The following is a 26,835-nucleotide window of genomic DNA, read 5'->3' as shown; positions in this document are numbered from 1 at the left end:
TTTGCATTTCCACGTAGATTGAAAATGGTGAAGGGCTCTTCGCAATGTTCATGTCATCTTGCTAGGGAGGCTCATAGACTGAGGGTAGTTAAGCCACGGAATAAAACTAGAGTCTCGTGTCTTGCAACAAGAAAGAAGAAAAGGCTCACTGAGATTGTCTGTTTGGTGTGTCCAGACCATGACCGCAACTCCAGGCCCAGCATCAAGCAGGCCGGAGTCCAAAATGATCGTCTCCAGCCGAATGGCTGTGACCATATCAAAACCATTCATTGGCTGAGTGACAAATCTTGGCATCGCCAACAGTCACTTCTTCCAACATTCCACAGCACCACCTCCATCATTCATCCTACTACTTCCAACCCTCTTGACCCAGACCTACCGCCTCAATCACCCTGCGAGCCTACACTGGCCTTGACCGGAATTCGCACCTGCAGCACAGCCCGTCATGGCGCCTCGCTCAGCTGAGGAGCTCCGGTCGATGGGGCAGATGGATCCCCGCCTCAAAGAGGTAACTAGACTGCCCCAAGTGGCCGACCCGACCCCTCGTAGAAACAACAATCTAATTGACGGCTAGATGCTGGAGAGCAACCCACTGCCAAAGCCCCCTCCCGGATCAGACTTCTTCGCCCTCCGTGAGCACCGGGCTGCCATGCTGCGCGAGAAGCACCATCTCCGATACCTCCCCGGCCCGATCAAGGAGGTCGCGGAGCATGACCGAAAGATCCCAGTCCCGGGCGGGTCAGAGATCACGGTCCGTATCTACCAGCCTGAAGGTTCTCGCGCCCCCGCTCGTGGCAGTCCCCTGATCGTAATGTACCACGAGGGCGGATGGTCGATGGGGGACCTGACGGACGAGGAGACAAACTGCCGACTGTTCAGCCGTGACCTGGGCGCTGTTTGTATCAATGTGGAGTACAGGTCAGTGTCTGGCCAGTCCTGTCTTCTTGCATCACCCAAATCGAGGAGGTAGGGGAGAAACAGTGTAAAGACCCGGCGGGCTGACTGTACTCAGGCTGGGCCCTGAGCACAAGTTCCCAATTGGCATCAACGACTGTTGGGACGCCTTGAAATGGGTAAGTAAGCCCCTTAGGCCGCCTGAGATTTCAAAATACCTTCCTGACCGGCCAGGCCGCCGACAATGCTTCCTCGCTCGGCGCCACACCTCAGGCCGGATTCATAGTTGGCGGCGGCAGCGCAGGTGGGAACATCGCAGCTGTGCTTGCCCACCTAGCAAGGGACCAAAGGCTGCATCCGCCGCTCACAGGGCAGTACCTCTGCGTGCCCGCAATCACATGTCTCATGCCTCTTGAAGAGATGCCCGAGCAGTATCGTGCCGAGTACCTGAGCCACCCGTCGGTCACGCCCTCCGTCGACCCAGTGCTGCAGGCAGACAGCAAAAACCCGCGAGGAGTAGTCAAGGTAGTGGGCGCAGACGTCAACAACCCCTTGTTCGTCCCCTTCCTCTACCGCAGTAAACCGAACGGCCATGAAGGCTTGCCTCCAGCCTACCTCCAAGTCTGCGGCCTGGACCCGTTGCGGGACGAGGCTCTGATTTATGAGCGGGTTCTGAGGGAAGAGGCAGGCGTAAAGACAAAGCTGGATGTCTACCCTGGGCTCGGTCACTACTTCTGGACTAACTTCCCGCTTCTGGATGCGAGCAGGCAGTTTGTGGAGGACACTGTGAAAGGAGTTGGGTGGCTCTTGGAACGCTCCTCAAAGGAGCCCTGAACGTAAAGTGGGATCTTGCCATGGGATTTCGGCCACGTTCAGGGCCGTAACAGGAGTACATGACTTGGTTGAGGATCCAAGGCTTCTGATATAGATGCATAAGTGCAAGGTTTCGCAGCTACATATTGTGGCTTCTCTGCACTATTTCTTCGCCGTTTGAACATCAACATTCCATCAGCGTCAACTTTCGATCACCAGAAGCAGTGATGGAAAACGGCACAGATCATTCGAATCCCCTACTCCCACCTGCTACCCCCGCCACGCTGCTATGTCCCCGCAAGTTTACAGGCATTGAGAATAGTAAGGGTTCACAACAGTGCAAGTGTACGGCGATGCGCAGACCGTCGCACCAGTCCAGCCGGAACCACCACACTGACTCCAATGCGTCGCTACATTGGTACCAGTGGCCAAGGCAGATGAGCTCGTCGTGGTCGTCGACACCCTCGTAGTGCTACTAGACAGCGTGGTTGCCGTGCTCGTCGGCAACGGCGTCCCCGCCGCAGCCGCCAGGAGCTTCTTCACGTTGTCGTACGCAGGCTTGGTGGTGAGGTTCGACCAGTACAGGCACGCATCGCCCTGCCCGGAGAACGTGCTCGGGATCCAGCTGTACTTGTCGTCAAAGTCCCAAACTGTGATTCCTACGCACTTGCCCACGGCGAGACACGCACTGACGACGGATCCGTAGTCCGTGGCCTGCTGCGCGAGTCCGGCTGCCGTCGACGGGAGGCTGGAAAACCGGACGTCGACCTCGGTGTATGCCACCTCGAGGCCGAGGGCGACGTAGGTGTTGAGCTGGCTGGTGAGGGCGGATGCGCTGGGCGTGGAGCCGACGATGAAGTGGCCCTGGAGGCCGACCCCGTCTATCTTTGCTCCCGCGGCCTGGATGGTCTTGATCAGATTTACTGCCGCCGTAGACTTTGCCCCTGAGGATTCAATATTGTAATCATTGTCTGTTTACCAGTAATTATTAGCCAAGCCCCAACGACCTAAAATGCACATTCTGGTCCATAGCAGTGGTGAACGAGTGCGTAGTCGGTGAAGCGACAGATAGTGTTTTGGAATTCAAGGACACTGACAGTAGAGCTTGGCAGCCGGGTCCGCTGCGGCAGCGGCAGCAAAGGCCACTGGGAGATAGGAGGTCCCCATGGTGTTATAGAAGACACTCGTCCGGTAGGTTCCATCATCGTTGAGGGCCTCGTTCACGACGTCCCAGGCATAGCATTTGCCCTTGTAGTGGCCGACCTCGCTGGCGATGTGTGCCTGAATGGCGGCGGCGAGAGTGCTGTTTGTCCAGGTGCCGGAGGACACCCAACTTGGGAGCTGGCTGTGCCAGATGAGTGTGTGGCACCGCAGCATCTGCCCGTTAGTCGCCGCAAAGTTTGTGACGACATCTCCCTGGGTGTAGCTGTACGTGTTTTGTGTGGGTTCCGTGTCTATGATGTATTTGTTAGCAGCCCTTTACAAAGCGTACTTGAGACCAACTTAACGCAAGGTAGGATTCAAAACTTCAAATGAATGACCGGACTCACATTGCCATTTTTGAGTATTTCCCGGTGTTATTTGCCCGAATTCATTCTTGTTTGACCTAGATGATTCATTCTGTTAGACTGGATGTCGCTATCCTCCTGCCCGGCTCACAGGACTCACAGAATAGCGACGTATGCGGAGTCAGACAGCTCAGAATTGTCTGTGGCTGAGCCGAAATACAATTTCCCAGCAGCTTGAGCCAGCTGGTTAAGGTTTGCTTGCACTGCCGGGACGGCCAGGAGCGCGGCCGTAATAGTAGCGCACAGATGCATTGTGAGGGCTGGATATAGTCAGGAGCAGAGGAATATCTGCCAAGGAACAAGTGCTTCAACTTGGCTCCGGCAACTGCAATAATTATACGTGGTCGTGCTAGGTCAAATCCGAAAAGGGATACAGCGGCGCGTGGTCCGCGGACTCGTCAGCTCGTTGCGCACGGTAGCACATTGTCGGAGAAGCAATCGTGAGTTCCGGGCCCTGGAGGTTCTATGCCTGATTCTGCCCGGAAACGAGCAGTTGCCCTCGTCAGCTATTGGCGAGGAAGGGGGCGAGGGTGAGGCTAGGGATTGGGGTTGCAGATACCACACATATTTCTCCACCAACCAAGCCTGTTAAGGAACGGAACCTCAACGTCCTTGGGGGCCGTGGGGACATCTGACTTTCGGCATGGAAGCCGTGGCTTCCATCGACGAACCCGCCACGCGACGCAGAAAACTAGCAAACTCGACGGGTGGCTTGTGGAAGTTTCCGAATCGTGATTTAGTTGCGAGTCAGAAGCTGCTCCGGTCGGCGGGGTGCAACAGCCTTCAGAGTCCGGGTGTTGATTTTGCTGGCAGCTGCTTTTGCCTACTTGACCAACTCAGAGAAAATGGGTGAAGCTCTTGTCCACTCTATGTGGGTTCCTTCGCAGCCAACAATACCAGACTCAGAAAACGCCGTGTGCTGTAGAAGTGCGCACGAGCTCAAGATCTTTATTCCCACTCCTCCTGTTTGTGGACTAGACTATGGGCGCATAGAAATTCAGCCGTGCATCCGGGTCGTAAATTTGCTTGAGATTTCTCAGTTTCTCAAGCCTCCAGGCGTCATGTCCATACAGCTCTTCCAACGTCTCATACCCATTTGCGTAGTTGACATACGCATAAAGCCTGCCGTCCTGCCGTCCGGCGACCGCTACAGAACGCAACTCCTCACCAGCCTGCCTCGCAATCTCGTCGTTTTCCGGAGTGCTGTTGGTGTATATAAGACAAGGAGCTATGAGATAGGCATTGAAGCGATCAGGGTACGCGGTCGATTCATCCGGTATCGTCTTGACCGCAGTGTAGCCGTAGTTCTCGAATATGTAGAACGAGTTGTCGAGAAAGGGATTGGCGGCGACCACGTCACGGAACTTGACCAGCAGCTCTTTCTGGGTCGTGATGTTGTAGACCTCCAGATCCGCAGGAAATCGCTGCACGTGTAGTTGGCCTTCGAGGCAGGCAGGGTCTTGTCTGCTGAAGCGCACGAGCCTGGCAAAGTCGGGGTACACTGCGTCCACCAGTGTGGATGACTCTGGGCCGATTGCCCTGTATAAGCCGAGATACTTTTCGGCTTCCTCTGAGGTGCCTTCATAGAGGAAAAGTATCTCGATGACTGGGTTCACGGGGTCGAAGGCAGGCACGATCCGATATTCTATGAAGCTGATGATCTCGATCGGTTGGTCGCCCTCGTTGCTGATTTCGTTCGTAACCCTGAAAACCTCCTCGACTTTGTCTGCGGTGAAAAACAGGTCGGCGAACACCCACTTGTTTTCGACTGGCACGTCATAAATTCTGTACTCAAGCTCCGTGACAATTCCAAAATTATGGCCAGCCCCCCGAAGAGCCCAGAAGAGATCCGGGTGCGAATCGTCGCTGGCTGTCACGACACTCCCGTCCCCGAGCGCAACCCTCGCCGAGACAAGGTTGTCGAGGGCAAGGCCAAAGCGGTTCTGGAGGAAACCATGACCACCGCCGAGCATCGGGCCGGCAAGCGACGTGCATTCACAAGACCCCGTAGCTTGAGATTATGCCATTGTCAGCGAATTACATCACAGGCTCGCCGGAGTCACGAACTTGTCCATTTCCCCTTATCCCACAGGGCAGCCGTCACCTCTCCTGAGGTGATCCCACCGCCAATTGTAGCCGTCTTGCCATCGGAACTAACGACAAGGCTGTCCAGGTGGTCGAGGTTGATCTGCACTCCGGCGTCCAGCTTGCCGAGGGACAGGATGCCTCCATGGCGGCCAGAGACAGCTAGCCAGGGAAGTTCGAATTTATTTGAAGCTTTGATCTGAATCTGACGGTAAGCTGAACGTCTTCGTATCTTGTGTAGAGTGTAGACATTACCGTATTGCTGACATCCTCCTCCGTATAGACTTGGACTGTTGCCTTGAAACTTGGAGCTTCCCAGGCAGTCCACCTCAAGATCAGTTCGTCGAATTCTTCAGAGCCAGCCAGTGTGATCGATGCTTCTGACGAAAGTTGCGGGCCTAGCTCATCGACAAAGGCGGTGATGTTAGAGCCCGAGCCTGAGATTCGCTTTGCAGTAACCTGAAGCGGGGCCTGGAGGGGGTTCCTGATGTCGATTGTACTCGAGCTCCTTCTCCTGTATTCGTGCCCGTGAATGGCGAGGGCCAGGCATGCCAGGATCAACAACCCCTTCAGGAACATTTGCTGCGTGAGGTTCTTAGCAGGACTTTTGGTGAAAAAGGGATATTGACATCGGTGGTACTCACAGGCATCTTTAACTTTTGAACTAGATGGGCGGTCTGTAGCTTCAGACTCCTCCGGGGCGTTTCTGCTTTCTGGATTTTGAGCGGCTTTGTCAAGGACTGTGTCGAGTGTCGTTACCCTTTCAGTTATACATTGAGGACCATCTAAAACACAATTTCATCGGGATTGCCGCCGCGGGGTCAAGATGCCTGTAGCACAACGATAAACTAATGGTTGGAAAATGCGACCTTGATATCAGCACTAGGACTTACTGTAAGCATTGCCAAGCTCCTAAATACTTAGCTAGGCGCTGTGTGTAAAAGACCCCTGATCGCAACCATGGTTTGCGATTTTTCGTTGAATCCGAGCAGCCCAATCTGACTTGAAAGCGACGTCAGCGATGTTTCTCATGGAATCCGGCTGTCTCGTACACTCCAAATAGGCGTGCCTTGAAACTGTTTACAAGTTGGAGTCTTTTACTGAGAGTATTCAACAAGATCGAAGGGGCAATGGCAAAGTGAGGTTCAGACAGATGTTCAATTGAGACTTCAGGAACCGCCAACAGTGAAATATCTACTGCACCGTGATTTAAGAAAACACGGTCGGGCTGAAATAATTATGACTACAAGAATCGAAATTGACACCAGACTCCATCTAGAAGACTGGTAAACCAATTGACCTAGTCTAATTCGGCCTCTTCCAAGTTTTTCTCGAAGTCCCCGTCCTAGTAATCGGTCAGTGGAATGTTTTCCATGTGAGTTACGAGTAGGGCTTGAAATGAAGTGCTTTCGAGAGAGCAATGCCAATGGAAAGGGCGGAGAAGTTTCGCAAGTGCAACACATGCCCGCACGCCGCCTAGGACGACACAAAGAACCAAGATTCACGACAACAAGAGGCTGCCTCCGGAACAATGCCAGGCTCCAGGATCAAACCACCGATATCATGATCTGGAAAACGAGAAACACAGAGTAGACAGGGAATAGTCACTGACCTTGAAAGGAGGAGTTGCGTCACCAAAATCGGTGTCCTGCAGCGCACTCTTGGCAGCATCCGGCATGGCATCCCAGTCCGAGACGGGATACGTGTTGCCGACCGTCTCGGTGAACTGCAGCTCGTGGTTCGTGGGGAAGCTCGCGAAGTACTCGACGGTGGCGCTGTCGCCCCCGGGCAGGGCGCCAGACGTTTTCTTGTAGTCGCCGTGGCCCGACGCCGCGCCGCCGAGCACGGTCGCCATGTCGCTGCTCAGCCATATCACCACGTTCTCGAAGTCGTGCCTGTGCGAACCGGGGGAGACCTCGTCGACGGTCTGGTCCTTGGGCATGTACCATGAGTACATGATCGCCACGTTGCCGTCGGCCTGTGTTGACGCCCTCGCGTAGGTCTGGCCCTTGGTGGTGTCTTCGCAGTCGCCGGTCTGGCTCCCGCTGGGCTCCAAGCCACCACTACGTCACAGTTAGTAAGAGTTCGCATGGTGCATGAGTAGGAATTCTGGCCACTTGCTTGGTATTGCCGGAATCGTCCACAGCAGTGTATGGTTGGCAGCCGGAAGCGATGTGAAGGCGGGGGTTGAACTTCTCGATTGCAGCACCGAGTGCGCCACTCTGGACTCGTGTTGCGACCGGATTTAGCGAATCGTGGTCTACCTCTTCTCGGCGATTAAGAGAGTTGATCGTGGGGGCACACAGTGCCGTGCTCGCCAGAGCGAGTGATGATAGAGTTTGGAACAACATATTCGTCCTCTTGCGATAATGCTGTGAATAGTTTGACTGGGGAAGAAAGATTCTAACGCTGCGCAGGTCGAACCAAGGAAGAATTATTGAAGACTGTGAAAATGAAACAGAGGATCCCTGCCTGAAGGTGAAGTTGAGAAACGTCTTGATTATGCAAGTGCCACGAGAAGTTTCACGCGGCACTACTCGATCTTTTATTCTCGGACATCCTGAGAGGATCGATGCCTCGCGTTCGGCTAGAAGTGGAGGCTCAAGGGGGCCCTGATGGGTGCTGGATTGAGAAGCATGGCTTCCAGCCAATACGGCGCCACAAACACGTGGAGGGGGCGTTCTCAGAAAGACGAGGATGGATACGGATGGTTGCATCAGAGCTGGGTACCGCGCGCGCTCATGCCACAACGAAGGGGCGGGTTCGGCCCCGACGGGCGCGTGACAGTACTGTAGGTGAGGCCAAGCGAGGGGAGAGTGGGAGCAGCAAGACCCTCTGGTGAGCAGGTGGCAGTTGTTGGCCTGGCCAATATCCGCCAGGTGATGGAACGGACAAATTGCCCAAGTGACTGGTACCGATGGGGGGGGGGGGGAGTTCGCCCGTGATGCTGCGGTCCAGGGTTCCGAACCTGCCTCGGAGGAATCTATGGCTACGAGTCAGGAGGATTAAGCTTAACGCAGTTGGGAGACGATAAACTGCTTGACGTGGAATGACGCCGATACGCATGGGTCGAGACCGGGTTGCAAGGTTGGGAGCCTGAGCTGCTGTCGTGAGCACGCCGACAGCCCGACTACATTCATACCTGCGGCCCCACCCCTTGCCCGTTCAGGTGGCTCAGGCGGCTCAGGCGGTGCCATCTGAAACACCTCAGATGGAGCCGGCTGCCAGGGACAATCAGCAAAGCATGGCCTTAAAAAAGATCGTCGCAAAGTGCGAGTCAGATCCAGCGACGACAGCATGGGGTTATCGGAGCACCTGCCAGTATTTCAAAACATTCGGGCTCTTGAAGCCATCCGTCGGCTATGATGAGCGTGGAGTGCTGCAGGGTTCGGCATTATAGAGTGACGACCTGTCCTTCCTTGCCGAGGCTGCGAGAGCATTGCCCGCCTTGGTTCTTGGGGTTGCGGATGCCCTGCGATGATGCCATTGGACATGACCAGACTACGATTCAGCAGTTCATGTTCGTTGTTAGACGCGGACAAATACCGAGTCCTCATCAATTAGGGCCTAGACCAGACACGAATTCCAAGCAATCTAGCGTGACCTCCACGTGGTCAGGAGCTATTGCAACGTAGGTGCTTCGAGGATGGTCGTTTTTGACATCCTGTTGGGTTTGGTATGATAAAAATATCCATGACCACCTAGCAGACGAGAGAAGGGCTGGTGGATTTTAACCGGGAATACTTTGTGCTCGTTCCCTCTAAGCATGGTTTTCTACTACTCGCAGGGATTCCTAGAGTTTAAATTGTTTCCCAATAGATACATATTATTCTTACCCTTTCAGGTGATCTGTCTAAATATTTCACTGCAGTCTACAGGTCTTCAGCAATTCTGGAGGAACCCTGCTATTCCGTATAGTCTTTTTCTTAGCAATAATCTTTGGTGAGCAAGAACCAAAACAAATCATCTAATTATATCCCCGTACATGGGGAAATGTTTGGAACCCTTGCGAGTTGTAAGGGAGGCCATTCGCGGTGCATGGGCAGACGGGCTAGTCCTATCACCCGAAGCAGCTGAGGCCCGGGGTAGGCTCAGCCTCAAGTCTGGGGGCCTGGCATGTCACATTCAACATTGCAATGTAGGTGAGACGACTTAGGTCGACAAAAGACATTAATAGATAGGTATATATACAAATGAAGGCCAGCAGCGCCTCGCTAAATCACATCATGTGGTATCCACACCATCATGACGACCCCTTACCACAAACACACACCCATCGATGTCAGCGGGGAATATCCACTATACATGTCTAGGTCCCTCGCTCGGGCTCTTAGATCAGAGCGAAGAACAGAGGGGCGATGGCAGCCAGGACACCGAAGGTGGCCTTGCCCGCACCGGAAGCCTGGACAGCGGTGCCAGAGGGCTGGCTGGAGGGGGAAGAGGGGGTAGCGCCGTTGCCGCCAGTGGCCGCCGGGGTGGTGGGCGTGGATCCAGCGGGTCCGGAGGGACGAGGGACGGTGCCGTTGGAGGGGCGGTTCCAGCCAGAGGGCGCGGCGACACCAGAAGGCCACACGGGGGCGGAAGACCTAGCACCAGTGGCGGTGACGGCACCAGTCGCGCCGGTTCCGGAGGGCTTGGTGCCCTTGCCGGTACGGGTAGCGGTCACGGGGCAGACGGTGGTAGCCTCGGTGACGACGACGGTGGGGGCCGGGGTGGTGACGGTCTCGGGGATGGTCTCCGTGGAGGTGGAGGGGGTGGCGTAGGGGGTCAGGCTGACGGGGCTCGAAGGCGTGGGGACGCTGACGGGGCCGGCGGGGGTGGTAGAGACAGCAGGTGGAGTGACGCTGCCGGAGTGGGCCGCAGAGGTAGCAGCACCGGGGCCGCTGGGCGTCTCCTCGCCCTCACCGGGGACGGACAGAGCGGGGGCCGAGGGCTGGGGAGCCTCGCCAGACGGGGAGGATCCGCCAGTGACGGCAGCAACGCTAGAGGTAGGGGCGGTGCCAGAGGGCAGGCCACCGTTTCCAGTGGCAGCAGGGCCGGTCTGGGTGGCGGTGACAGGGCAGACGGTGGTGTAGGACACGACCATGGAGGTGACGATCTGCTGCGTGTACGAGTTGGGGCAGTTGGTGACCGAGGCCGCACACGAGGTGATGGTGTAGGTGTTGGTCGTGGTCAGCGTGCTGGTGGTCATGCCCTCGGGCAGATCAGAGCCGCCGTGGGCCAGGGCGTCAGCGCTCGAAGTCGGGCGGGGGCTGGCACCGGATCCGGTGAGAGAGACGGTGGTGGTGGGAGAACCGCTGCCGGCGCCCTCTCCGTTGTTGCCGGCCTGAGGAGAGCTGTTGTCAGAGCCAGACTCGGGAGAGCTGGAGTCGGGAGAGCTGTTGTCGGAGCCAGACTCAGGGGAGCTGTTGTCAGGGGAGCTAGAGCCAGAGCCAGACTGGGGAGAGGAGTTGTCTCCAGAAGAGCCAGATCCAGAGCCAGAGCCAGTCGAGCCAGAGCCAGAGCCGGTGGAACCAGAGCCGGAACCGGAGCCGTCACCGATCTGGGTGCCGTTTCCAGAAGCGCCAGATCCGTTGCCGTTGCCACCGTTGGCTGTCTGCCTCCAGCCCCACTGCCACTGAGAGCCCTCACCAATGGTGACGGTGGTAGTGGTCTCGGTGGAAGACGCGAGGGTGATGATGACAGAGGGGGCGAGGCCGAGCTTGAGCTCAGAGATCTCGACGTCGAGCTCGACAGCAACACCGGCGGTCAGGGCAAAGACCTCGGTAGCAGAGCACTCGCTGCTGGATGAGCCCTCGGAGTAGGTGGTGGTGTACTTGAAGATGTCGAGCCAGATGGCAACCTCAGCACCCGCGCCAAGGTCGAGGCCGACAATGTCGATCTCGGAGGAGATGGCAAGGCCGGTACGCAGGCGGAGGACGACGTCGAGCTGGAGGTCCTCCTCGAGGTCGATCTCAGCGCCGATGCTCAGGGGGACGGACTCGACAACGAGGCCGGTGATGTCCTGCTTGACGATCTCCTTGGAGAAGATGTTGATCTCGAGGAAGGAGCCCTCAGGGAAGTAGACGTTGAAGGTCGACTCGATGTCGATGGCGGCAGAGGCAGTGAAGATCAGGTCCAGGGCGAAGCCGGCGTCGATGCCGACCTCAGCCAGGCCGGGGACGGCAAGCTCAAGCGAGAGGTCGGACATCAGCTCGACGGACTCGGAGACACCGGCGGTGGCATCAAGGGCAACCTTGAGGTAGGTCTGGATGCCGCCGAGGTCGATCTTGACGATAGGGTGGAGGAGGAAGTCATCCTCAACACCGAGGTCGATGGAACCAGCAAAGGCTCCCTCGGTCAGGGCGAGACCAAGCTGGATAGCATCGGACTCGGCGGTCTTGGCAGCAGCAACACTTGAAGAAGTCTGGTCAGTACGATAGAGCGGCACTGGATTCCAGAAAGATGGACTTACCCCGCGTAGAGGACGTTGTTCTCCCACGTCCTGGAGATGTCGTAGCTGGAGGAGCGGGAGGAGCTCGAGGAAGAGGAGTGAGACTCGGAAGAGGAAGATGTCACGGAGGACAGAAGGCCGCCCGAGGACTCCTCCGAGGACGACGAGGACTCCGAGTGAGACTCAGAAGAGTGAGACTCCGAGTAGGAGGACTCGGAGGAGGTGGACTCCGAAGAGGACTCTCCGCCGAGCAGAGAGGTCAGCAGGCCCCTAGCCTCGTTCTCGGGCGACCTGACGACGACGCTGCCGGGCCTGACTGGGTTGGCCTGGACGGCAGAGCCCAGAAGCCCCAGAAGGGCTCCGAACTGCGCGATATGCATGGCTTTTTGTTTTGTGCTGTATGGATTAAGGAATGACTACTGCGAATATGCAGTGAACAAAAGCAACAGGGTAATACTGAACGAAGGAATACCACCCGAAACAGGATTCAACACAAACAACTCAGAGCACAGAAAAGAGGGACTGTATTTGGAGGTGAGAGCCTGCGGAAGAAAGAAGGAAACCTCGTGCCATTCCGACGCGAAGCACGGCAACTATTTGAATCAAATCGACGACCAGCAGGCCGGCAGCCCCTCGTATGGAGAGATGACCGATTCGGATGGGCAGCTGCAGCGGTGCTCCCGGATTTCACGATCCACCAGGCGAGGAGATCCAAATTTTGATCAACCCCGCCGGCGAGAGATGTCAGATGCAAAAGGGCCGTGATGGCCTTGGAGGCCGTTCGGGGCCGTGCAGACGAGCATGCATAATAGGAGGATTGGCGGCGAGGCTGCCGATCTGTATCTCAGGGGCAGTCGAGGGGGCCCGCAGAAAACGGGCCACAGCCACTCGGAGCTTGGTGGTGAAGGTCGGCGAGCCGCCTGTGCGGGACAAGCAGGGACAAAGATATGCTTGTTTCCCCACAAATGGATGCAGTCAGTGCCGGTTCTCAGAGGCAGGCTCGCAGGATGCGGTGGCATGGCGTGGCATGGCGTGGCATAGCGTGGCATAGCGTGGCATAGGTGATGTAGTGTTTCCATTCTGGGCTGCCCTTCATCTCTCGTGATCGACCAAGGAGATGGCATGGCAGGGGGTCGTGACAAAAGCGGCAATGGCTGGCTGTTGGGAGAAGCTGTGAGAGTCTTCTCCCCCTTGCCGGCCCCTGGATCACCCCATCGCAGGAGCAGATCGCGTCTGTTGCCTCGGGGTAGGGAGCCACCGATCGACAGTGGAGGACCGCTTTTCCAGGGGTCGGTGCTTGATCAGTTCGCAGGATGGGGGGTGCTCAGGATACTCAGGGTGCTATCGTCCGGACGCGTTGTTGACTCCCACAAGGTTGAGCCGGAAGCTCAAGTCACCAGGTCACCTAATGCAGCGGTATAGGTGCGAAACGCATAGTCTACATTGATTGGATGCTGCAAGTGCAAGCCATGATCACCCACTACGAGCAGATCTAGTTGAAGCGTAATTATGTGGGTTGGCTAGCGCATGCTCTTCAATCTCCTGTGGGGATGGCACTTCCCATTCCTGCTGCTGCTGCTGTTGTTACTTGGACTTGATCTGCAAACATTACGAAGCTCTGGCTGGAAAATGAGTCGAGGGAGTGGTATTCTTGATCTCCCATCGGGATGACGAAAGAAACAAGCAAGGAAGAAGGAACGTCTCGCGAAACAAACAGAGTGAGCCAGAAAGTGAGCTCGCCGTCAGGACACTAACAGCCTAGCAAGTAAATGAACGGCATTGCTGATAGTGCGCCAAGCAACCCTGCCAACCCCCAGTGCCCACCCACCCAACTCGAGGAATCAACGACACGCGGCCATTGCTGGTCGAAGTCAGCTGAGCTCAACGTATGACTGCGATCACGGGCTGACAATAAATAGTAATTTTAAGCCTTCATTGCCAGCGTCCACGTCCCAATTATCGGAAAATTAAATCACACGTAAGCTTCTTGGCACGCTGGTGTGATCCGTACCGGCCCTCAACGTTGTTTGTCCACCTCTGTTCGCACGCAATCGTGACCGCCTTTCCCCCTTCTCACCCACTACCCATTCCAGCATGGTGCTCCTCTCGCTCCAGCCGAGAAGGGTCGGTGTGCGGCAGACAGTGGCTGCGAGTTTCTACCTCTATGGACTCATGAACCGAAAGTCGATCTCATCATGGAGATGTGCCAACAGCAAGTGCACCACCTCAATGGCAGCGACGTTTCCACGCCGGCGGGTCTCTCGAAGAGCTGCGCCTAAACGAATGCGGTGGCGAGAGCACCTTGATGTGGCCCTCGTCAGCGGTATGTCCCCGTTACCAAGCTCACGCCGAGCTAGCTCTCCGGAGATGACTGGATGAGGACACAAAATATTCTGAAGTCTCGGCCGCAATGTTTATTGGTTCTGACAGCAGGAAGCCCGAGACCGACTTCATCGAGCTATGATGTATATGACTCCGGGCTTGCCGATTCGAAGACGGTGAATGTCCCTGTGGATGGCACAAGCAGTCTGTCCAACACATCGCGCTGTCGGGTTCTAGGCAGAACTGCTTCCGTGGTCTCGAGGTGCTATCGTTCGAGCCACGACTGGGTCAGATCGTACCTGGACATCACTTTCCGCGAGACCGACGCCGCCTACACGCACGCGCGAGATGTGTATGAGACACCAGAATCCGAGAACGCCTCACGAGCTGCAACATTGCTCCTTGACCATCTCACGAGACTTTGAAGCATTGCCTCGAACAGAACATTTCGATCACGCAGCACGCTTGCAGCGTGACTATGTAACGGAGAACAGTCTTGTGGCGCATCTCATGCAGGGCAATTCACGGCGTTACTGAACTCGGTCTGTCTCGGCCATGCTACTGTGGATTCCAATTCATGTTTCCAAAAGCGGAATAAGAGAAATGAGCAAGACCAGCAAGTCATTTGGAAGAAGAGAGCCATCCGTCCTCTGGCGTGCTCAACTATGCGGGGGAAAACGAGCTCTGCTGGCCTCCTTCCATGCAGTACGAACATGTTGAGATTGAAGAGGTCTCCGCGATTGTTGAGACAGGAAGCTCACTGCTGGCCGTGGTGAGAGTCTTGTTCTCAAAAGTGCAGGCTGTTTCTGGTCCCATGTGATGCCGTGGTCCATGTGCACAGCGCCGACGGCAGCGGTGTCCAATACTAACGGGTTTGTTGCCATTCACACTATGCTGCAAAGACGATATGGAATCAGAATGGGAGGGGGCATCGTGAGCCATTGTTTGAGATTCAGGTTGACATCCAGACACTATGCCATCGGGACACCATACCGTCTTTGCGAGTGGTATAAGCGCTTGAAGTCGACTCGTGTGCTCCAAACTTCGCGCTGGTAACTCCGCATTGAATGCCGAGACGTCACTTGATTCCCTGGTCCTGAGAAATGGTGCTGCAAAATGTTTGGTAATTGCTCGGCGAACTTCTCTCGAGTTCATCCGAATCGTGAGGAATGAGAAGGATGTCATCCCTGAGTTGATCCAGCTTTCTAATCCTTGGGTGGCACCTTCGGTACTACACAAGGTGCGCGTCCGAGGATTAGTCCCGCGCCGCCGCAACAGCTCGCCTGTCGGAGTTAGTCGGTCAAGAGAGGCTCCCCAATCTAGCTTAACATCCTTCTCTCGCCGGTCTTAAGAGTCACCAGAGGCCGAAAGCATCACCAACGCGGCGCTATATAATTTGCCTAAGTTACTCCTCCATTCACATGCCTCTACTTCGAGTACTTTGCAAAGCAACAACTTCACAACATTCGGTCTATCACCACTAGATTTCGCAACCCATCAAGCCAATCAACATGGCGTCCGACAAGAAGATCATCCTCATTACTGGCGGTAGGCCCTCGCCATCTATCATGCTATTTCTGTAGCAGATTGGGTGACTAATACACGAACAGCCAATACCGGCCTCGGCTACGAGATCGTCAAAGCCCTGTACGCCACAGACGTGCCCTACGAGCTTGTCATTGGAACACGCAGCCTCTCCAAAGGCGACGAGGCCATTGCCACTCTGAAGACCGAGGTCCCCAGCTCCCCATCAACCCTGAGCACCCTGCAGGTGGACCTGGCCTCCGATGCGTCCCTCGAGGCCGCCGTCAAGACCCTCTCCGAGAAGCACGGCCGCATCGACGCGCTCGTCAACAACGCGGGCGCCAGCTTCGACGGCACCCTGCGCGACGGGAGTATGTCGATCCGCGAGGCCTTCAACGCCAGCTGGGATGTTAACGTCAGCGGGACCCAAGTGCTGACCACGCTTGCCGTGCCGCTGCTGCTCAAGTCCGCGGACCCGCGGCTGATGTTCGTCACGTCGGGCACGTCGTCCATGGCCGAGACGGACCCGGACAACTGGGGGAATCTGGCGCACCTTCTGGGCCGCATCAACGCCTCGCCCGAGAAAGGGTGGCCAAAGGACAAGGAGCTCAACCCAATCACGAGCTACCGGTCCACCAAGGCTGGACTGAACATGCTCATGCGGGAGTGGGTGCGAATCCTCAAGAACGACGGCGTCAAGGTCTGGGCCATCAGCCCAGGCTTCCTGGCGACGGGGCTCGGGGGTGTCGGCAAGGAGCAGCTGCTCAAGATGGGGGCTTTGGACCCGTCCGTTGGTGGCCAGTTCATACGCGATGTCGTGCAGGGAAAGAGGGACCAGGACACTGGCAAAATCATCAGGAAGGACATGATACAGTCCTGGTAACTGACAGGGCCGGATATCAGGCCGTAGAGCTCTCGCCACTGAGTTAAGACGGGAATTGTGCAAAATTTAAAGTGCACTTGCTCTGCGGGCGGTCGCCGCGACACTAAAATCAGTAAAATTCACTCATTCGTCGCTCATGTCCATGTTGCATAAAGCAAGTGGGCTGGTCGCTTTTATGGGATGCAAATGCCGAAAGTCGGCGATGTGATCTCATCTAGCCTCCTTTCCTGTTGAAGCCCTGGCTGTCTCCGAGAACACGTCGTATGGCATCGTCTATACATCGTGATCATCCCTCAAACCGGCTGGAGTTCATCCAACCTAATACACCAACCATAACCACCAGCATTAGCACCGTGACAATAGCCGCGCCTGCCTTATCCCCTGCCTCCGGAGGTGGGGCGGGCTTCATATAGTCAGGTTCCTCGCCGGCGTTCGGGTCGCCCACGCTGGTACCGCCCGTCGAGTTCGTCACGGGCCCGCCGAGGTCGTTCCGCTGCAGGTCGAAGAGCAGGCTGGTCAGCGCGCCCAGGACGTTCATCTGCTGCCCGACGCCCGTGTCCCCGTCATAGTCCCCCGTCGTCCAGCGGAACCCGCACGTCGCCGTCGTGACCCCGTTCCCGTTGTTCGTCCCGTCCGCGCAGGAGTTGACTGCGGCGGCGGTGCTGTTCCGGAGCGCGTCCATGATCTGGTCGTGCACGAAGGGGGCGAGCTGCGCGGTGCTGGCCATCCACCGGTGGAGGTAGCCCTTGAAGCTCTTCATGTCGGTCGTGCAGTGTATCCTGTCGGGTGTCTCGCACGACCGCTCGACCGCTGGGCCGTCGGAGAAGAAGAAGTTGATGGTCTGGTTGACCAAGCCCTGGACGCGGCCACGCCAGACATCGGAGCCGTTGGTATGGTCATACATGAAGGCGGCGCCTTGCAGGAAGACGGCGGCGTTGTATGAGAACTGCGCCCTGTCGATGTTTGTACAATTTGCGTGCACATGCCCTCCGTCGTATATGTTGTAGTTCTCGTCCATAAACCCGACGCCGACCTCCCAGTCCCACGTCTTGATGGCCCAGTCGAAGTATGTCGCATTGTTTGTGTACCTCGCAAGCCTTGCGCCGAGGTTGAAAAAGATACCGTTCGCGATGCTGTTCTTATAGTCATAGCCCCGGTTGGACGGGGGGATCTGCCAGCGTAGCCCCCCACCGCACTCATCATCATGCCGGTCCGCTCCAGCCTGGGTATTGAACACCGCCTGGGCGAGCGCAAGCCACTGGGGCTCCTCGGGCGGCGGGTTCTGAAAGTTCAACTCGGCAGCGAGCATGGCGCTCATGCCCCAGAAGCCCTGGTCGTCGTTCCCCAGCGAGATGGACCAGTTCTTGGGCATGTAGCTAAATTCGGACTGGAATACAAGGCCCTGCTCCGCGGCATCGTTCCACGTCGTGTCGCCCGTCACGTACCAGTAGTCGACCATTGCGCCCCACAGTGCACCTCCTTGCCACCAGTAGTAGTCGCCGCCTGGAGGTGGACCTGGGAGGATGCCAGGGACCTGGCCAGGCTGGTCGCCTCTGTAATATGACATGAGATTTGTGGCGACGTCTTTGGCGGCAGATTTGATCGAGTCTGCAGAAGGGGAAGTCAGTAGCAACAGGTGCGGTGTTGCACGTGCGAGCATACCTGATGATGTGAGGTCGACATCGAGGGCTGCGAGGGTGAGACTGGCCGATGCCAGCATGAACAGTCTTGACATCATGGTGGGCGAAACTTCATTCTGGTATCCTGAGTACTGTTTACACAGGAGACGGGAATGAAGAAAGAAGTGGGAACTCAGAGATGAGAAACCGTGCTGGGCACGACGCGGTGCTCATTCAAGTGTCTCTGCTGCTGGTGTTGCACGAGGGAAGAAGGAGGATGAGACTGTCTGTCGGGTGAGACGACGAGTGGACCACAAAGACAACGGCGAATCCATGTGTCCACAATTACCGATCTTGGCCCGTCTCCAAGTTTCTGCTGACTGTGTGCAATACAAAAAGCCACCGGATGTTGAAGGCTGCTCGTGTTGGCTGACGGGGGCCATCAGCAAGCCAAGTCGACATTTTGCCTGCACTGGCTTGCACTGCCACTTGCTCTCACGCGGCAGGATTCGATCCCCCCAGGCTCCATTTGGCAGTTTGGGTGGGAATGACTCGGCCCAGACCGAAAGTGCTACTCCAGAGCCCGTTCGAAGCTATCAAGCTTGCAGATCGAAGTGTGGAGGATCGCTCATGTGGGCCCCGTCGACGGGATTAGGATACGAGACGCCAGCCGACCCATGCCTCACAGCAATCCCTCACCGACTGTGCCTGTTGTCTCCTGACAGCTCACTTGATTCTTGTCTTGTCTCGGGTTTGCGATTCCTACCGTCTGCATTCTTTGTTTTTTGAAAGCTTTGTTATTGCCTAGCCTACATTTTTCATGCCATCCTCATTTCTCCGCACTCTTGGCCTTGGCTCTCGCACTTTTGTCATGGGATCCCCCCTCCCCACTAGTAATTATGACGAACGTGCCAAGCTGTGCGTGTGGGCTTAGCCTGCTCTGCTGACTTGTGAACATTAAGCGCAGAGGAGAAGGGAATGTCTGGCTCTGGCGTTGTCCCTTTTAAGGATCGTCGCAAAGTGATATACATCTCGGATGGTTCGGAAGGTTTGTATAATGGGCCACGCCCGGAGACAAATAGATTGTGCCCAGACACAGTCACGTGGATCTATTCTTGACACAGTAGACCTGCATGTACACGACGTTACACAGTAGTGACCTTTGCGAGCATGATCGTTTGTAGTATAGCTCCCCAGAAACCCCGCCCTAAGCGAGAGTGGTTGCCCAAAATTCTGAGCATACAGCAACTTTGGTTCTATCTGTCACAATTCCAGATTAATTGCGCCATCGAGACTTGTAACACCCATCGTCCTATCAAGTTGTGTGGTAATTTCAAGGATGTCTGTGTCATGCTATAAGTGGAAATTCTTCCAGTATTTCCACATTGATACAGATACATACTGTCTTCAACCTGGCGAGGTCAAACACATGCCAACACCCTCAACACCCCACGCCTGGCCTTTCTCCTTGCGCCTGCCATTGTGGTGCTTCGTATGATGGAAGTGTGCTTTTCTCCGTACTAGTAGGCGATGTTGAAGACCACTGGCCTGTAAACCCCGGAGTTTAGCAGCGATGGGGAGAAGTGTCCAAGTTTTGCCGGCCGTGTGATCAGAGGGGAATTGTGGTGTTAGAGAGGAAGAGGACATGAATAATTATATTGTCAGTTATACTAGATATAGATATACCTAGATCCCATCATCTTGTTTACTTTCGAGGCGCCTCCCATCGGCTTGCACTGCCCTGCCATGCTTGCCTAATAGGCAACAGCAGCTCGGGCCCACTTTTCGCAGAGGCAGTTCCATCGGACATGAGAAGGCTACAGGGGAAATGGATGCACCCACGCCCCTGAGCGTGGTTTTGGCCCTTATATGGTGACTTCCTGGATTCAACAACATGCGCGTCATACCTTTGCCCGCAAAGGCCAACTGAAGACTTTCTCAGCGAGAGGCCGTGCCAGTTCGAGGCACGGCTGGGCTCACGGCACAACTAGCTCCCGCACGGGCGCCGCCAATTTGGACGTCATCGATGGCTCGTGGTTGCAAGGGGTTGCTTGGCCCTTCCAAGCCTCGCCCGGGCACGACATCTTCCCGCGGAGACCATTGACTAGTTTAGTGTCAAACATCTTTTTCCGGTACTTCGGACGGACCGAGAACTCTGAGACTCTGGGCAGCCCAATCGCCGCCAGCAAAGCGTTGATAAACGCTCAGCATGCCCGGACCCAATCCTCGGTCAGGCCAGTTGTGGGCCGGGGTTCTCGGATTCACTTCCCATCGTCCTCATCCGCACCATTTCAAAATCGATGTTACTATAGCATAACTTCCATCACAGCGACCCTTTTCGGGATGGATGATCGAAGCGACGAGGTGCTGGCAGTGGCCATTTTGTTCTTCATTCTATGCTGGATCACTGTATCTCTTCGGGCATATTGCCGTATACGGGTCATCCATTCGGTCGGAATAGATGACAAGTTATTACTGCTGCTCTTAGTACGCACCGTGCTCCATCATCTTGGTTTGGTCGCTGGCGAGAGCTAACCTCGCGGTAGGCTATCTTCACAGCGTATCTGGCGTCGCAATTCGTGACGTGGAAGCATGGCACAGGGAGACACGCGACGGACATATCAGCTGAAAACACATCTATAGCATTGAAGGTAAGAAAGGGTACTGCTTCACTGGTAATTCGCAGCTGACTTTAGATCAACCCTAAGTATTGGTACATATGCGAGCTCCTCTACATCGTCTCAACATGTCTGTTGAAAATCAGCGTCGGATTTCTCCTCCTACGTATCACCATCGAGCGAATGCACGTCTACGTCCTCCGCATTTTGATGCTAGGAACAGTCCTTTTCGGCAGCACATATTTCTTCATGGTCATGTTCCAATGCCGACCCGTATCAGTCTTTTGGAACGAGAACCCCCGTACGCCTGGGAAGTGCTGGAACGACCGCGTCGTTCTCATAATGACTTACACGGCAGCCGCGATCAATTGCCTCGCGGATTGGGCTTTTGGCATCCTGCCGATATTTATTGTTTGGTCGCTCAATCTTCCACTCAAGTCCAAGGTTTTGGCCATGCTCATCCTAGGCTTCGCAGCGATTGGCAGCACTGCAACCATTGTGCGAATCTTTTATTGTAAGCGACGACCAGCCATCTTGGAGCACATCAGGAGAGCCTGCCGGCGAACTAGCCGCATTTTGAATCCCCCCTCATTTGGCCAATCAGTCTGGTACTTTCTTTCTTCTCGCTAACATCAACTTTCAAAGTGCATCACCTCACCGATAGCAATGACTTCCTTTGGTCGACAACCGACGTTGCCATCTGGAGTACTGTCGAGCCTGGAATCGGAATCGCGGCTGCCTCAGTCGCAACATTACGGCCTCTTTGGCAACTCATCTGCTACAGATCCGGTCTCTCAGACGAGGCCCCGGCCAACCTCCGCTGGCGCGAGCGGAACCGCGGAAAGAGGACTTATATTCGATCGGAAGGGTCTGGCTCAAAACGCACACCTCGCCTTCGGCCGGACATCGACACAAGCTTAACAAATATCACAATAGAAGCAAGCGATACGCTCTCACCAAAGGAGCACTTCTCGCCGAGGCTCAGTGCCGTGTCGTCTCAGGCGGGAATTACCAAGACGACGGAATTCGTTGCTTTTGGTTCCACTCAGCCCTCGCCCCCTCTACCACTTGAGGTAAGATTGATCATCTGCGACTTTTACCCTGCCGCTCTCAATATCTAACGTCCGGATAGCGAAGCGCCGTTGAATCACCAAGGCCGGAACAATTGGGGCCGTCATCTCAAGGAGAGGAGTCAGATCTCGTCTCACCGACCCTGGATTGGAGCACTCCTCGGACGTCTGCCTTGACAATGGGATGGCCTGAAAGCTCGAGATCGAGCACAGAAAATTGAAAGACTCAGACATAATCGAGACGCATTCAATGCCAGAGCTCCCACCACCTGTTTACCTTGACGTGGTTTGGAAAGTGACTGACATCCAATTCAAAGGCTTGCATTGACATGATACCCGATTTACAATTGTGTTACTATTAATGAATCCTGCTTTGTCTACCAACACTTCTTTGAACATGGCTATTGTGTTTCCACAGTTCCCAACAAATCATCCATTGTCGGCAATGCCTTTCTCGCAAACAAAGAAGTTCAGGAAAACCGACTTGTCCATATTCTTATTCAAGCCAGTCCGCTGCCGACAATACTTTCACACTGGGACCTTCATGACACCTCGTATTGCTTGAAGCAAAAAAGCTCGAACGCACAGGGCACCAAAAGTTCGCTGCAACTGATCCTACGACACTGCTCACCATATACGATACCTCTCCGATATCTCTGGTGTAAATCATGATGGGACAACGCCTAAACGATGACGTACTGTACGTTGTTGCGAGCTATCTTGACGTTGAGTCTATGCTAAACCTAGCGAAGGCTTCCCGTTCACTATACAGTGTCACCTTGGCCGCAGCACTTCGCACAGATTTGGAAGAAGATGGCCGGTCCATTTTCCATGCAATCAGAAACAACGACTTCCAGCTCATGGAAAAGATCCTTCGCTCGCCAAAATTCGACATTAACAAGGCCTACCAAATCTCAGGAAAGGACACGCATATGCTGCAACACGCTGTTCAACATGCTTCCGTGCAGATGTTCAAGACTCTGACAAACCCGAACCTGTACCAGGCATTTTTGAGCCACACAGAAAATCACCCTTGGACTAATGAGCAAGGCTCTCACAGCAATCTTCTCACAGAAGCAACCAGGTATGGTAGATCCGACCTGATTAACTTCATTGTGGAGTGTCTCGGAGTCCAGTCACTACTGGCCGGCTGGCCCGCCTACCTTGAACCTCAACGCCTCTGGGACCTCAACAACACATCGCTTGTCGCGGGGCTCTCCGGGAGGAAAATTGCGGTAGACCCCGACACGATCTATTTGTTGTCCCAATACTGTAATCCAGATACCTTCATCGGCGTCAACGGAAGCCCCCCATTTGAGCTCAAGAGCCGTTGCCCAGTGGCTCCGTACGCTGTTCCTCACTCCTCGCCATCTAGACCGCGACAGTGGTTCTCCAATTCTCTGCATATGGCATTGTTGCAGCGGCAACACCCGGAAGCTAGGCAACACGTGCGACTGGAAACTCTTGAGGCTTGGCTCCAAGTTGGTGTGGATGTTAACCAGCAAGATGGCGGGCTTGTAGATATTGAGCACGCAAATCCCTTGGTGAGCTACTTCCGGAGACCGCTTGACTTCGCAGCTGAAGGTTTAGACATCGAAGGAATGGAATTCTTGATCAGTAGGTGGGGAGCAACGGGTAGCATCCTGGGCATTGACAACGGCTCTCTCACAGCCTCAGTGAGGTGCACGGATGTTACCACAATGTCACTGCTGATCGGCCACAGGCTTTGGTCTCATTTCGAGGAAAGAGGCTTCTCTGTCCTCTTACCGGACCGGGACATTCAACTGCCGGCTGGTTCCACGTATCAGGAACTGATGTTGCGTGTGCACCAAGAGCGAGCATCTTTGATAGCAGCAGCACCCGATCTGAAGAGCTCCCTCTCTGCAGTTGAAGACAAAATATGCGCCGGGATGAATATTCTTCTAGAGGAAATCGGCCAGGATCGTCTACCTCTCATTGAAGAAGAGTCGACGGGGCTACCTGTAGAGGTGTTCTCTTTCTTGCACGATGAATTCTTGGAATCCCCACAGATCGCTAACTCACTTGTTAGATGTTTTGGCAACGAGTGGATTAACCAAAGGGACTGGAACTCTCGTGCTCCGCTTCTGCAACTCCTATCAGGAATCGCGCCAGTAGACGAGCACAAATTCTGGGGCATGGGTAACGATCAGGCTTGGTACATTCGGCAGGCATTCCACAAGCCACGCCTTGTCCGTTGGTTGCTGGAGAACGGTGCGGATCCCAACGCTCGAGACGTCGAGGGCGTTTCACCGCTTCGCTACGCTCTATTCCGAATGGACTTTGAGGCAGTAGATCTGCTTCTTCAGTATGGTGCTGACCTGACAGAGGTAAGTGGTCTTATCCATCGCCTCATGACTTGCGACGTTGAGGAAGTCTTGCACAATGCGAGCGGCTTCATGGCCTCTGCTTTCAGCGACTGCTTCCTTGGTGTGCGAGACGGATTCAAGAACAGAATTCTGGAGTTGGTGCGTGGATGGGATCTGCACCGAACGGGAGTTCTCGGAGTCGAAGTTCAAACTGCTGATGGTGGGACGATGTATTCCATTACTGTTCCTTCGACGCCAATGGACTCTGGCCTGGGTCTTTTCCTCGATACTTCCCTCTTCCTTGGAAGTGCCATCAGAAGGCCTTTGGCCCAAAGACTTTGGGAAGACGAGAGTCTCCAGGTCGTTAGGTGTGTTCAAGAGGACAGGTGGGAAGCTTTTGCTTATCGTCTCAACAGACTTTGGTGCGTCCTTCAGCGTCACTGCAACTATACACCACTGCCAAGCAGGAAGAGGAAATGTTCGGTCATCAGTTGCTTCAAAGATGAGAATGATCGACTTTCCAAAAGATATAGAGCAGTATAAGTTCCCTGGAGGAATTTTCATACAAAATGTTTTTAAATGTCGATGGTCAATCATATCGTGTTTATTTTTTGGAAGTTGGATATCTTAGTGCACATGTTTTAACTAGTTCTTGTGAGATAGAAGAGGCTTCTTTACTCTTACAAAAGTGTTCCAAAGTCATCTCAAACAATAGCTGATTTATACAGCTCTCGACTAAACGCCCATTACCGAGCCTGGACTATAAAATCGATTGGCTCACCATCACAAGCTTTACGAAAATTAATCTTTATTATTAACAACTCTGTAATTACGAAAATGTCTAGTCTTGATCAGTGCTATATCAAGTCCAACCTCTCTTTTTGAAACATGATATAACACACATCTTTGCTGTTTGCCACAGACCCAAACCCCTCACGCTAGCCTGGCGGCTGGTTATGAATTTCCCTGGGATTGGTAACCTCGTGTTCCAGCGAATGCACCTGATAAGGCCTAATCTCGTCCCACTGGTGCTGTGGCCGCAGCATGCTCATCCTCAGCCTCTCAGACTGCTGCCTCTCATCCTGGAAGTGGGGAGGCTCCGGGGCGTTGTCGTCATCGCCTGCTTCGTCCGCATACTTGCTGTTGTACACGAAAGGCATAGTGGTTTGCGGCTTGGTCCATGAGACGTCCATGGCGTCCCAGTAACCCCTCGGCTTCCGCACACCGGGGTTGCGGTACTGCGCGACGCGGGCCTGGGCTGCGGGCAGGAGCGTGTTCAGGACCCAGTCTGCGTCTGCGACCGTCTGGCTCTTGGGGTCCTGAAAATCGTTTATGTCCGTGCCATCTTCCATGCCGTCCCATTCGAACTCTGCCAGACGATCCTTCAGCTCTTGAGTGTAGCCGGGCGCGTCGTTTCTGTCCATCATGTCCTGCATTGTCAAGTTATCTGGCCGCCGGTCGAGTAGTCCACCCGGGGGTGCGATGTGCGTCATGCTCAAGTCTCTCAAAATCTTGCCGAAGGTGTAAACGTCCTCCCATTCGACAAGCTGTGCCATTGGCTGATTTGGTGGCATGGGCTCGACATTGTCAGGCAACTTCTGTGGATCGTCCCCGTGTATCCCGCTGTATCCAAAATCACCGAGGACAATTTGAGGAAGGGCGTTTGTTTCCAAGCCAGCAGCAGGTACAGCTCCCGGCCCCCTGGGGGTATAATTTATAAACACATTTACCGCATTCTGACGTTTGTTAGCTGGAATGATATTACGAGACTCCAAACCGCGCCGGCCTCATACCAGATCACGGTGGTATAAACGGGTCCACCCTGGCTGTGGATCTTGATTGATTTCAGGTCGGGCACCGAAGTAAAGATATACCATCGCGCAGCTGAGTTGTTCAGCGACGCGCCTGCAATGTCGCATCAGTACGGTCTGGACTGTTCAAGAGGCTATGTCCAGTATAACCAACCAGATGAAAGACTCTGGAACCGGTCTCTGGTGTTCTCGATATAGGTCTCTAAGGTCGGCCAGGTTGCCTCCGTTGCAGAACCTAGAAGACACAGTAAGAGCCGAGCGCCAAGTTAAAATCCTTGTGTCTTGGAGTCACATGTGCCTTACTCAAAGTATAGCGCATAGTAGGGGTCCACTGTAGGGTCTGCTATTTTTAGCTTCTGCCAGAACCGCAGGGTATTAAAGTAGGGTGCATCGTGCGGCAATGCACCTATGCGGTCTGCTTGAGCAGGGTGAAGCTTGGGATTCGAGGTTGATATCCTCAGCTCTAAAGGCTCGTCATATTCGGTGGCCTGGTCTGGTTGCATCATTTTGTGTACGAAGAGCTCCCTAGTACCTGTTAGTCACCTGCTACGGATCCCAAAGTGACACATTCTGGGACATTCTAAAGCACAAAGATCGGGGAAGTGTAGCAGGAGAAGAATAGTACTGAACCCTGTTGAGACTGATTGTACAAGCAGCACATGGTTTTTGAAGCTGTCTACAAATATGAAGCCACCACTCGCAATCTTTGTTCGTCTCCTTCCGCCTTCTCCCACAAGGTTCTCGTATTGCTTCAACACATGGTCAGGGTCATCGTCTACATTGCTGACATTGAAGACTACTGTCATATGGCGATATGGCCTTCTGGAATTAACGGACATGGCGTCATCATAATCGGACAGACTGACTG

General features: G+C 54.7%; 8 protein-coding genes across 8 annotated transcripts; 3 read left to right on the top strand and 5 right to left on the bottom strand.

Annotated features, from left to right (window-relative positions):
• Window positions 1-445: 445 nt before the first annotated feature.
• On the top strand, window positions 446-1,728 carry INS49_001214 (uncharacterized protein; the record flags this gene model as incomplete). The annotated part of the gene is made up of 4 exons (XM_043162046.1): window positions 446-508; window positions 575-918; window positions 1,013-1,073; window positions 1,129-1,728. 4 exons carry the CDS (start codon window positions 446-448, stop codon window positions 1,726-1,728), a joined length of 1,068 nt encoding a protein of 355 aa, XP_043030552.1.
• Window positions 1,729-2,010: 282 nt separating this feature from the next.
• Window positions 2,011-3,527, bottom strand: INS49_001213 (uncharacterized protein; the record flags this gene model as incomplete). Its single annotated transcript, XM_043162045.1, has 4 exons — window positions 2,011-2,678; window positions 2,805-3,161; window positions 3,258-3,313; window positions 3,376-3,527. 4 exons carry the CDS (start codon window positions 3,525-3,527, stop codon window positions 2,011-2,013), a joined length of 1,233 nt encoding a protein of 410 aa, XP_043030551.1.
• Window positions 3,528-4,249: 722 nt separating this feature from the next.
• On the bottom strand, window positions 4,250-7,711 carry INS49_001212 (uncharacterized protein; the record flags this gene model as incomplete). Its single annotated transcript, XM_043162044.1, has 6 exons — window positions 4,250-5,286; window positions 5,343-5,559; window positions 5,616-5,942; window positions 6,005-6,100; window positions 6,973-7,423; window positions 7,554-7,711. 6 exons carry the CDS (start codon window positions 7,709-7,711, stop codon window positions 4,250-4,252), a joined length of 2,286 nt encoding a protein of 761 aa, XP_043030550.1.
• Window positions 7,712-9,690: 1,979 nt separating this feature from the next.
• INS49_001211 (uncharacterized protein) lies at window positions 9,691-12,173 on the bottom strand (the record flags this gene model as incomplete). Its single annotated transcript, XM_043162043.1, has 2 exons — window positions 9,691-11,755; window positions 11,815-12,173. The coding sequence occupies 2 exons, from the start codon at window positions 12,171-12,173 to the stop codon at window positions 9,691-9,693; spliced, it is 2,424 nt and encodes an 807-aa protein (XP_043030549.1).
• A 3,453-nt stretch (window positions 12,174-15,626) lies between these two features.
• INS49_001210 (uncharacterized protein) lies at window positions 15,627-16,522 on the top strand (the record flags this gene model as incomplete). Its single annotated transcript, XM_043162042.1, has 2 exons — window positions 15,627-15,663; window positions 15,726-16,522. The coding sequence occupies 2 exons, from the start codon at window positions 15,627-15,629 to the stop codon at window positions 16,520-16,522; spliced, it is 834 nt and encodes a 277-aa protein (XP_043030548.1).
• A 210-nt stretch (window positions 16,523-16,732) lies between these two features.
• Window positions 16,733-18,257, bottom strand: INS49_001209 (uncharacterized protein; the record flags this gene model as incomplete). The annotated part of the gene is made up of 3 exons (XM_043162041.1): window positions 16,733-16,795; window positions 16,854-18,130; window positions 18,185-18,257. 3 exons carry the CDS (start codon window positions 18,255-18,257, stop codon window positions 16,733-16,735), a joined length of 1,413 nt encoding a protein of 470 aa, XP_043030547.1.
• A 2,227-nt stretch (window positions 18,258-20,484) lies between these two features.
• INS49_001208 (uncharacterized protein) lies at window positions 20,485-24,181 on the top strand (the record flags this gene model as incomplete). The annotated part of the gene is made up of 6 exons (XM_043162040.1): window positions 20,485-20,628; window positions 20,688-20,792; window positions 20,838-21,273; window positions 21,405-21,832; window positions 22,582-24,138; window positions 24,176-24,181. 6 exons carry the CDS (start codon window positions 20,485-20,487, stop codon window positions 24,179-24,181), a joined length of 2,676 nt encoding a protein of 891 aa, XP_043030546.1.
• A 913-nt stretch (window positions 24,182-25,094) lies between these two features.
• INS49_001207 (uncharacterized protein) lies at window positions 25,095-25,712 on the bottom strand (the record flags this gene model as incomplete). The annotated part of the gene is made up of 1 exon (XM_043162039.1): window positions 25,095-25,712. One exon carries the CDS (start codon window positions 25,710-25,712, stop codon window positions 25,095-25,097), a length of 618 nt encoding a protein of 205 aa, XP_043030545.1.
• Between the last annotated feature and the right edge of the window lie 1,123 nt (window positions 25,713-26,835).

This window comes from Diaporthe citri (genome assembly GCF_014595645.1).
Source record: "Diaporthe citri strain NFHF-8-4 chromosome Unknown scaffold_1, whole genome shotgun sequence".
Classification (NCBI taxonomy): Eukaryota; Fungi; Ascomycota; class Sordariomycetes; order Diaporthales; family Diaporthaceae; genus Diaporthe; species Diaporthe citri.
This window is presented reverse-complemented; position numbering and strand designations above follow the sequence as displayed.